General features: G+C 34.1%; 1 protein-coding gene across 1 annotated transcript; it reads left to right on the forward strand.

The window, feature by feature from the left end:
* The first annotated feature begins 6846 nt into the window (after positions 1–6846).
* Positions 6847–11880, forward strand: odf3l2a (outer dense fiber of sperm tails 3-like 2a). Its single transcript, XM_053628340.1, has 4 exons — positions 6847–6898; positions 9679–9789; positions 11064–11177; positions 11337–11880. Exons 1-4 carry the CDS (start codon positions 6847–6849, stop codon positions 11822–11824), a joined length of 765 nt encoding a protein of 254 aa, XP_053484315.1. The 3' UTR covers positions 11825–11880.
* Positions 11881–12097: the final 217 nt, after the last annotated feature.

Genomic DNA, 12097 nt, shown 5'->3' on the forward strand with positions numbered 1-12097 from the left:
TATGCATTTGCCAAGTAGTGCCACATGTTTTTTTTTTTTTTTTAAATAATAAAATGTTACTATCCAGTCAGCTACTTGTTACTATGTAACTACTGACAATATTCTGGAAAATGTATGTATCGTGCTATTATCTCATATCACCCAACCCTATGATCAACCATTAATGAGTGTTCCAGTTCTGTGCATTTGTTGATGTGCATTTTGACAGGAATAGCTCTCAGTTTGCAATATGAAGATGACCTCATTCAACCAAGTTGTAATAAGCTTTTTTAAACCAAATTTTTACTGATGGTTTTTTAAAATTTCTAATCTCACAATCTCAGTATGTAGCAATAAAAATCAGTGTAGTATTTTGTCCATATTGTGCAACCAAACTTGCAAGAAACTTCAAGGAAAAAAACTCAAAATCTGTCATTTGTAGCAACCACTATTTTTTTTCTCTAGAATTCATTTATTGAATTTTACGTTTTGTGTTGATGCTCCCACACATGAACCATGTGGTGTCACCTTCCTGGACTAAAAATAGAAGAGAAATTTTTCTCGTCATAATTAGTCCATTAAAGCATTTCTACTTCTGTCGCAGCGGGACTCAAGATAAACATTGAAACATTGCAAAGTTTACATTTGCGAAGACAAAGATACAGAGGCTGGAACTGACTGGGTCACTATTCTGTTTATTCAGCATTGGATTAATCCTCTCACTCTTTTTGCCCTCATGGCTGGAATTCCAAAAAACAAAACAAAAAACACCCCGCAATCGAACTCTGTGGCACCGGGACTGTTCGTAAATAATTGTATGTATGTTTGTACAATTGTACTGCTTTTTATTTTTGTACTGAATTGTATCAGCGTATTTAAAAAGAAAAAGTGTAAAGTGTTCTGGCTCTTAAGTTATAAGTAGGTAGATTGTAATATGACTGACTGAATTATTAAACTGTAATATTGAACATCACACCTTGAACAATGTTTTCTAATTTACAGACGTTAATAATAAATACATTATATTTTATGTTCTGTTTTGGAGACATGTGGTGTAAAAAATGATTGGTGGAACAAATGTGGTGGAAAATACTATAATTAAGTAGTTGTATAAATAAGTAGTTGTATTTCGTTACTGTACTTAAGTACTATTTTGGAAGAGTTGTACTCTTACTCAAGTAAGTTTCCAAGAGAAAACATACTTTGTAGTCCTGAAATTTTTATTTTCACCTACTAAATACTCATGACTAATCTCCTGAGATTTTAAAAAAAAAAAAAAAAAAACTGTTTTCAAATTTTAAATTCACCATCAAGTCTAAAGAAATGTTATGTTTGAAATTTGTACTTTAGCTAGGTAAATTAGCTAGCTAGTTATTTTTTGTGGATTAGTTTGTTTAATTTGGTAGCTAGTTAAGTTTTGTAATTTAGGTTGTTAAACTAATATTTCTCTTTCTTAGATGGTTTTTCAACAAATATAAGCTTATTAAGCCTATTTCTAGGTATGGTTACTCATTTCATACTTGAAATGGTCATTCTATTTCCAGATAATTTTGCTCATTTCAAGCATTTATTTCTAGAAAGTATTTAAGTTTTGCAATTTACTTTGCTAAATTAGCTAGCTAGTCAAGTTTTGTAAATTAGCTTGTTAAAGTAGATACAAATATGACTCCATAGTCTTCACATTTATGTAGGCTATATTTTGAGAATTAAATTTGCCAATTTGTCCTTTAACTAACTCTCAGTCTGCTAGTAATAAAATCCAAAGGTGAAGTCTGATCTCAGGGTATTTCATGTTAAAAATGTTTATTTATAATTAATATCACATGCATCACACATAATTGCACTTTAATTTCACACTTGTATTTACTTTTGGTTTAAACAGATCAGTCAATTTTATACATTTATAAATCAATTTGTAAATCACTATACATTTGATCAATTTACTAATTTACAGTACCAATTTATGATGATATGATTTATATACATGTACAGTGAGGTCCAAAAGTCTGGGACTGCATTGAAATTCTGGGAATTTGTTTTTCATTTAAAACTGGAAATAAAGTTTTTGAAATTTTCAAAATTGTAAAGAAAGAAAGGAATTTTTCAGTAGCATGAAAATATGCATGAATAGTCAAAGGTTTTACACAACATCAGCACACTGTCATTCTGAAATTCATGTTCTAAGATTCTACATTTCACTCTGGTTATTCATAATATCATTTGTAATGAAAAAAGTTGTATTAAACAAGAAAAGAATGCCAAATAGAAGCTTTTTTCAATACTGCATCCAGACATTTAGACCCCAATGTATTTAGTAGATGTGGTAAAAATTAAAAGCAAGGACAGAATTTTCACTAGTGCAAACAAAGTGATTCTGAAGCTGTATTTAGTAAAAACCTATAGGTTACTAAAAAGTTGAAATATTGAATAAAATATTTAGAAAAAATATAAATATCATTATAAACAAACACAATATTTTCCCAAATTAAATAAAAAATATAAACAGTAAAATTAATTGATCAAAGAAAATCACGTTCAAGTTTCTAGTTTGAGTTTATTAGGGGGAAAAAATCTTTCCATGACTCACAATTACAAGAAAAAAAAAAAAAATTCACTGGTTTAAAAAAAATATATTAAAAATCACTTTGGTGTATTTTTAATATCAGTATTGTCTTAAATTTCACAATATTTTAACCAACTAATACACAATAGTTTTTGGATTATATATATATATATATATAAAAAAAAACATTTTCATATCTTTATATACTTTCACGTATATTATATATGCATATTGAGGAGCACATTTCATTGAATGTTTTGGGACCATGAATAATTCATAATTAATTTAATTTCTGTTGTAGGCCTTATTTAAATTGATTAATTTTTTTTTTTTTACTGTTTTAAATCTTCACTACATGTTATAACTACATGTTATAGTCATTATATATAATTCATCCTGTACATTGCTGTACATATATCATGTATGTAATTTTAAATCAAATGAATTTTTTAATGGCAAAAATGGAAAAGTACTTAATTTAAAAATTAAATACCTGATATAGCCATTATATGATATATATATAAATATATAGTGCATCTGTAATTGTACATTCCACTACAGCTGTAGTGCAAGTATTCAGTTAACTAGTTAACTGGTTAGCAAGACAAGTTAAGAGAAACCTAGCATTTAGCTGTTCTAAATAATGTAGAAATATCCGAAAGGAAATCTCTGTCCCATCCTTAATTCATGTATTACACATATATTTGTACTTTGAGAGATATATTATAATTTTATATATATATATATATATATATATATATATATATATATATATATATATATATATATATATACACATATATATATATATATATATATATATATATATATATATATATATATATATATTAGATAGATAGATAGATATATGAAAGTACAACACGTTAAATATACTTTACATCTCTATTTATAATAGAAATTATATATAATTAATAGAAATTATATATAAAATATAATTCAGCACAAGACTTACAAGTGAATCCAATTCGAGCATCGAGATGTTAGCCGAAGTCCTGCAAGATGGAATTGAGAAACAGAGAGATAGAAGGAGGAAGAAATGAGAGAGCGACAACTAAGCTCACATGTAGGTGAGATGTAGAAGCTATACAAGTTTTGTACAAGACGACACACGGAAATAGCAATAACAGCGAAATGCGAGGAACTGAAAGGAACGCAGATTATCGATCACCCAAACAGATAAATCAGAGACAGACAGCGTGATGGTCCTTCGCATCGATGGTCAGAAGAGCTGAGACTTTCTTTAAGGTTCAATCGTGGAACTCGTTCCTCTGTCACAGAGCCACAAGTGGAAATAATCTGGTTTGAGACACATGTAAGGGGAAGCCATTCCACCAAAAAAAAACCAACAACACTAAAACCAAAATCTAAAGCTCATTTTTCTATCCCATTTGGATTAAAGTTATTCAGATCTTCAGTAAGTGGGAATATACACTGGATGGGACGCTATTCGATCACAGAGTATTATGCGTGCACATAATTTAGTTATGTATAGTAATATTGCTTACAGTGTAATTTATTGACAATGTTTAGACATTTTATGAAGTTATCCACATATATAATAAGTTACAACATATATAATAAAATCATCCACATTAATTTTTGCTGATTTGTTTGTGAAGTCAATGACCAAGATATTAGCAACAAAAAATACCTGTAATTTTAACATGCCAAAGTAGGAACATTTACTAGCTAGCTAGTTTAACAAATTAATTTACACAACTTACTTAGGTAGCTAACTGAACAAGCCAAAGTAGGAAATTTTACTAGCTAGTTAATTTAAGAATGTAAATGTAAAAACCCTAACTACACTGCAAAAATTATGTATAAGTAGATTTAACTTCAACAAAGGAAAAGTTATTATATAACAAATATAAGATTTCTAAGCCTATATTTCTAGACATAGTTACTATTTGCAAGCTTAATTGGCAGACATCTAAAAAAAATAGGCTTAGAACAATCTAAGTAAGAGAAATAGTGATTGAAGTTGCTTATATTCAATATATTTTACTTGCTAAATACTTTTGCAGTACTAATTTAACAAAAAAATGTGTAACAATGTAATTTTTGCAGTAATTAAGTACTAATTTAACAAACTAATGTACAAAAATGTAAAACATTTCTGCAGTAATTAAGTACTAATTTAACAAACTAATGTACCAAAAATGTACAAAATATGACATTTTTCGTGTGGTCTTGAAATGAATGGGGTGACATCACTCACAGCCATAGATGTACAATGAAGTCTAAACCTAGCTGTGAAACTATTGTTTTTTTCATTTTCGTTGTTTTAAGACCACTTATTATGGGGGGCAGGGGAATCAAACATTTTCTAATAATTTAGTTAACATTAAGCACATTTCACAGAACCTTTACAACATAGGTTTAGAAATATATTTTTAAAGATTTTCAAGTATCTCTACTAACAAACAGTTGAATTGATTCCACGATTGCGGTACCATTTAGCCCTTTTAAATCCTAAACTTTATGTGTAAAATATTTTTTTAAACAATGCATTTAAAAAAAAACCCTGCAATGAACCATTCCCAAAAGGGTTCTTATAAATAATAAAATAAATAATTTACTTTCAGTCTATAATTTGCATAACAGCCATTCCAGCCAATTGTTGGACCAAATCTGCTTGAGTTTAGGCAGATTAAGTTCAGTCGTTATGGTGACTGCAAATGTATTGTGGCTAAGCCGTGGTCTGTATCATGCCTGAGATGTGGTTTCATCAAGGTTCCACCATTGGCATCAATTCTTCTCTGTCGTTCCATGGCGGTATGCTGGCCAGATGAAAGCAATAATTTACACGGACCGGCGCTGTGTCATCACTCATCTGCTATCTGGGAGTGTTTTTATCTTGTATGTCATCACTGTTTCCATTTTGTGTAAAGGAACCCACCATTTAAATGGAATGCGTCTCACTTTGGAGTGGCTTTTAATGTTTAATGCGCTGCTGGGGTCTGTCCTGTTCTTCCACCATCACTATACACACTCTGCTGTACCGCCCAGGTGCCCCGTCTCCTAAATTACATATGCCACGTCCGTGCAATATTGGGTAACGCTTTCTATGAAGCCTATATTGGTAAATCATTCGGGGGCCAAGCACAGAAGGTGTATCACTCCAGTAATATAAGTGCTATAAGTAATTTCTTTACTAACATATAATCATGTCTAGTGCCATTTTTATAACAAATTAAAACAACCTACAAATCATTATAAAGCAACTGGAATATTCATTAACGATTATAAACGTACTCAAATCCAAATTAATTTCTGGACAAACAAAAATGCATAGCTACATTATTGTAATTTGAAAACATTAATGAAGAATACTGATAATAACATATTCACAAATTCACATTTTTTTTCATATTTTTCAATGTTTATAATTGTTAATAAAGCTTTATGATTATTAACATTATTAGTTATCAAGTTTGAACCGAGTTTATAAATTGAATCATTACCAATACGGTAATAGAATTAGAAAACCAACCGAATGAATCTGAGTGTATATTAAAGGAGTAGTTAGGACTTCACTAAAATGCAATTTAACATTTTAATTAGCGTTTTTTTTTTTTGTGGAGGCATTTTTTTGTTCTTAATTAAACCACTCTTGCTAATCCAATCAAGTAACCCAGAGCCATGAACAAAGTACTTCTTTGAACGACACTCGAGCCAAGAGATACCTGTAAGCTGCAATCCGAATCCACGGTAACGAAGCGTGTGTCCACACGGCAACTGGGGGGATGGGGGGGTACAGCAAGAAAATACAAGGATACTTTAAAAAAAATTTATGTAAGAGGTAATATTTTAATAATAGTCAGTATTTTTAATGATAAAGACTTATTTAAATTACTTTAATATCATAGGAACGTGTAGATGTATTGGATATATAAATACAGAGATTAAAAACTGACTAAAAATTACTTAAAAAAAAGACACATGAAGACTCTTTATTGATTTGACCTTCACAAATTTTTTTTTTGCCAATTTTCTTCTCACAACTTGTAGCTCTTGACTCATTGTACAGTGATGCATTGTGCAAATTTCACTTCATCCTTGCTAACATTTCTTCCACTCCTTTTTTTTGTTGCTCCTGGATGTGTGTATCGCTCGGACGAGGATAAGGTTTCTCATCCTTGTAATGATCATCTATAATTCAGGTCGTAGTTGGCCCTCCCATATGTGTGTGTGTGTGTGTGTGCGTGTGAGGCTGAGTACTCAACCTGTGCCAGACCTGGACACGAGGACGGTCTCTGTGAAGCAGGACCGTGCGCTCCATGGCAGAAGAAGTGACGAGACGGCGTCCTCTCATCGCTGGCCGGGAGAGGGGTGAGTTCTTTGAATCTTCCGGAAAATTTCCGGCTCATTCTTTTATGGTACTTTCCACACAAACCGCTCCAGACTATTAGTTTCGGTATGCTTAGAGAAAATAAGCTTTAATATATAATTTCACCCCTTGATACAATATTTTCTTGAAGTATATTATATTCGGTAGTTTTTTAAATGCGATTTTTGGAGACGGCAAGATTAATCTTTCCAACGATAAAGTTGGAGCGCCATGTGTTAAGATTCAGAGCGAGACCTTAGCTGGGTCGGAGTAACCCCATAATCAAAGGCTTGTGGAGTCGTGGACTTGCGGCGTGCATCAGAGTTTAATCCTGAGCCCACGTTTGGTCTAATAAAGAGGGGTCGTGTTACAAGCACCCTGCCATTTCTGAAGAAACCACCCAAGTTTGGTGGTCTGGACACTTCAGGCTGTGGTGTGCCTCAATATCCGCTTTCAAATAAAGGCCATCTTACTTCACTGCTATTAAGGTATTGAATGTGTAGCATGAATGTCGGAGCTCTAAAAAAAACAAACAAAAAAAACGCTAAAAATACTTGTGATATTATCTTTTTCCCACATTAGGGTTAGAGAATGTCACAAAAAGTTACACAAAGCTGACACTGGGGACGCACTTCCCTAAAGAAAACGTCCCCGTGTCAACAATTACACATTTATATCTGTTTATGTGGCGCACCCGTACAAGTCCCTACACCATACAAGTCTCTGTGTTACTATAGAAACGATAAGGTACAGCGCTGCCGTTATAGAAAATTAACCGACACCTTCTGACCAATCAGAACTCTGGGATTCAAATGTGTTGTGGTATAAGAAGTTGTATACCTGTAAGTTTAAAGGTGAAATGTTTAGAAGTAATCCCATTTAGAAGTTGAATCTATTCAATACTATATACATTGTGGCGCTTTCGAGACGAAGGTCAATAATGTGCATTTTATACTCGAGAAGTAATACGATATTTTTCACATTGCGTGCGGATTTATTTAACAAAAAGTGCTGCGCCATTTTTCAGAACACGCATGTTCTCAATTTGTGAAACTCAAACACAAATCTAAGGCAAAGGAAGCTCATAAGAAACCGGATCAGCATTAAAATGAGTCCACAGGGACACCTGCCTGTCCCCTAGGCTGACTTTTTTTTTCTTTCTTTTCTTTAGAGCAGTATGAAATTTCATGGCCTGCTAGAAGTCAGGATTTAAATGAGGGTTTTTACAGCTGTGCATCAGGACTCAAGCAATGTGTTCTGCACATGTGGCTGAATTTTAGGCTAAAAATACATTTACTCTCATGTATCCTTGAACTGGAAGGATAGAGTTCTAGTAGTAATTTAAATAAAAAAATTAAAATAATTAAAAAAAAATCACTTCTGATAGTTTTAATACACTAAATGAGGTTTTTTTTTTTTTTTTTTTTTTTAAATACATAGCCACAAATTAAAGTAATACATTTGACTCTTACCTGCAAATGCGTGAAGTTGCTTGGTTAATGTACTGTAGCTAAACTTTCAGCTAGCAGTTTAGTATCATTCAAATTTACCTCAGAGCATGTCTCTCAAACAGACTTGCTGTCATTTTTTTAAAATGTATTGCTAACAACAGCAGTAGCCACCATCTTTTTGCTTCCTCAGAATGCTCACACTTTCATTCACTTTCAAACACATTCTCTAGCATTCTCATGTTAATGTTGAAGTATTTCTTCTGATTTTAGTCATTCTGGTGCTAATTTGTTGGTCTTTCTTGTATTTTAGTTACTCCTGTGGGAACTTTGAGGTTGCGTGCTGTGCTAATGCCACAAACGGATACGTTGCTATTGCTAGCACCGTTACAAGCTCAAACACAACACATAACAGCCAGGTTTCTCTGAAAACAAAGCTTCTTTTCCTCACTTACCATTTCCCAGAGCTGTTCAGCGGGATATTAATGATGAACACAGTGTAGATGAAGGTGTCGGTGGTGGTATTAGCATGATCGTTTGAGCAGAGTGTACAAATGAGGAGGTCAGAGAGCTGGACGGAGTAAAGGAGTAAATAACAACAACAACAACAACAACAACAACAACAAAACAATAACTGAAGTGAAATTAGACTGTCAGTGAAAGCTGTTTAAACTCAAACAAGACATAGACGAGAATTTATTTACCTGACTAATAAATGAGAATCTAGAGCTCCATTTGCTTGCTAATAACATTAGCCTTGTAGCTTCGGTGCTAAACTAAGAAGCTATATATATATATTTTTTTTAACAGTACTGTATACGTTTAAGTATTTTCTTCTTATTCTTCTTCTGCTTATTATTATTATTATTAATATAGAAATGATTCTTGAGAGGTAAAGTTCTGTTCTACCCTGCTGAAAAAAACAATAGAAACCATCGCAAGAATTCTAATGGTTTCCACAACGAATACCATTACATCAGCTAACCCTTAAAACCATTACCATTATTGGTCCTTAATGGTAATCACTAGACATAACATGCCACAAATAGAAGGCAATAAATGACCAGTAGAGACCCACAGGGACCATTACAGTTTCCATTCAAACCAATACAATTCTCATTATAACCATTAAAACCCATCACAAATTCTATGAAGGTTTATTGTTTGTTTTTTCAGCACGGTAGGACTGTTTGAGTTCTCATGACCACTACAGAGCTGTGATAAGACCCATATGCTCAGCTCTGTGTATGGATTTAGATAGAACTGCATGCCAAATGAATAAATGCAAACTCATTATTATTATTATTATTATTATTATTATTATTATTATTAAGGGCCTGGACCAGGGCACTACGCTCTCCCCCCTACCATGGGCTATATAAACCACGACTACACCAAGCCCAGCAGTCCGGCATACTCCTTCCACCGGCGTATGAGCAGCAAAAGTAAGTGGAATCAGACCTCATGTCATTGCCATCACACTGCTATTTATATGAGGCTGAGCTAAGAGCTTCCTGCTCATCATAACCACTGGGCATGCTTGGACTTCCCCTGCGTAAACTGTGGAGATGGATTACTCCACCGTTGCGGCATCCGATATCTAAACTGTCGTTACAACCTTGCTTATAATAGAGGGTGGTGGGAGGTGGGGGGGGGGGGTGTTGCAAATTAAACAGTGCACATCATCCTGATATGTTTATGTTGTACGGTGTAATACAATAATCACACAATGACGGCGATTGTAATATCAGCTTGCAATGGGGCGCCGAAACAGGAAAGAAAATTTTACAACTGTGAAACTGTGTAACTCTGTAATTCTTTTCAGGACTTTTAGACATAAAATAGGCAGTAGTAAAAATACTTTCAGCATATTCTTGTTGCATTCCCCGGAATAATAAAATAAATCTAGCTTGGGCTTGTTTTCTGCATTTACACTAACTGTCTTATTGTTGCTTTTATTATTTTTTTTCAAACAAGTACAAATTAATATCAATTTGAATATTTTCAGCTTGGATCTGAGAATGGGATTAGTTTTAATATATTAATAATAGTTCTTTTTATTTTTGATATTTCAATATTAATTTTTTTTTTTCATTCTGGATGTAGTTTTAGTACTGGTTATAGCTCTACAGCTCTGTATTTGTGTCTGATCTTTACAGAGAAATATAGAGTGATTTTCACACTACTATAAATTTTTGCACAAATTAAAAAAAAAACTTTGTTTAATTTCAGTTATTTTTGGAGGCAATATTTTGTCAGAGGCGTTTTTGTTTCTTTTTTTTTTTTACATTTAAATATTAGCATTTTACAAAAAAAAGTTTGAATTTTTAGTTTTCATTAAAAGTGTTTTTTTATACTTTGTTTTTTCCCCCCTCACATTCTGGCTTTTTCAATAAAATATTTGCTCAGAGGTAAAACTGTGGCACTACAGTCCAAACAACAACAAATGATATGGACCACCAGCATCCAACCAATCACAACAACCCTAGGAGCTGTGTGTACAGAAAGCACCGCCTCTTAAACTAGCATTCAGGCACTCTAGCCTCTGGGTTTGGGGGTGTGGTTTTTGAAAGAACACAAAAGAGAAAGGAAGTACTGAAATATATTTAAAAATGTTTAGCTTCAACTAACTTTTACCTCATCTACTTTTAACACTGCTAACCGCTCATTATCAACATTCTTTCTTTAATTACACGTTCTCTTAATGCATTCTGGGTAGTGCTGTTTGAGGACTCCAGTCCTGGGCCTCGATACCACGTGGACAGCAAGATCACTCGCTTCGGAAGAGATGGCACACCATCATACTCGATGCTAGGTAGAAAGAAGGTCGGAGGTGAGAATGATGCTCTGGGCTGGTCGAGTAATTAAACTCCTTATCCATTTGCTTTCTGACAGGAAGTCAAGGCTATGACTTCCTATAACTGCATAAAAAGTACAATGTATTGTACTGTTTTTTTTTTGTGTCATTTTTGGAAAACCTGTCTCTCGCCAGCTCATCCGTTTCAAACTCCCGGCCCAGGAACCTACAGTCCAGAGAAGGCACCTCCGCTAAACTGGCATCGTCGCCCACCGTCCTACACCATGGCGTTCCGTACACGCTACAGGAGCGTAGACACCGTGCCCGCCCCCAACCGCTACACCCTGCCCAACCTGTTAGGTTCGAGTATTCCCAACAAGCCCTCCAGCGCCAGCTACTCCATGTCCCGCCGCATGAAACTCGGGTCGCCCTCCGAGGACCTGGCAACCACTCCCGGGCCAGCTCACTACAGTAGAACGGACCCAAGCATCTACATGAACAGGCAGCCGTCTTTCTCCATCCAGAGCCGCCACAACATCCCCAGTGATGCCACGTGCAAGCCTGGACCGGGCACTCACTGCCCGGAGAAAGTGACGGCGCACCTGCCCAGGCCACCATCTTTCACCATGGGGGTGCGGCATTCGGAGTTCGTGACACCACTAGTGATCGATTTAACTGATTGAAAATGCTACTTATTGGGAGCTATAAACACATGTGACAAGGAAGCAAATGTTCATTGTTATTTGTATTTTCGCATAAATTATTTGTACATTTTATTCTTTAATTGATATATGAAACCAGTTGACTGTTCTTACTGGTTTTGTCAACTTCAGAATTATTGGCACCCTATGCATAAGGCTTGAGTGTAAAGTATACAACCATTTTTTTCGAAGGGTGCCTATACTTTTGGAGTTGACCGTATAGCTTACAGTTTTATTTTATGGTTTGACTGGCAA

The sequence above is a fragment of the Ictalurus furcatus genome, chromosome 7 (assembly GCF_023375685.1).
Source record: "Ictalurus furcatus strain D&B chromosome 7, Billie_1.0, whole genome shotgun sequence".
Taxonomy (NCBI): Eukaryota; Metazoa; Chordata; class Actinopteri; order Siluriformes; family Ictaluridae; genus Ictalurus; species Ictalurus furcatus.

What these genes read in the sequence shown, in the direction of transcription:
- odf3l2a (XM_053628340.1), top strand. Translation starts at nt 6,847, where the DNA reads ATGGCAGAAGAAGTGACGAGACGGCGTCCTCTCATCGCTGGCCGGGAG. An exon ending in CCGGCGTATGAGCAGCAAAA is followed by an intron (nt 9,790 to 11,063) that starts GTAAGTGGAATC and finishes CATTCTGGGTAG; the next exon opens with TGCTGTTTGAGGACTCCAGT. An exon ending in AGGTAGAAAGAAGGTCGGAG is followed by an intron (nt 11,178 to 11,336) that starts GTGAGAATGATG and finishes GTCTCTCGCCAG; the next exon opens with CTCATCCGTTTCAAACTCCC.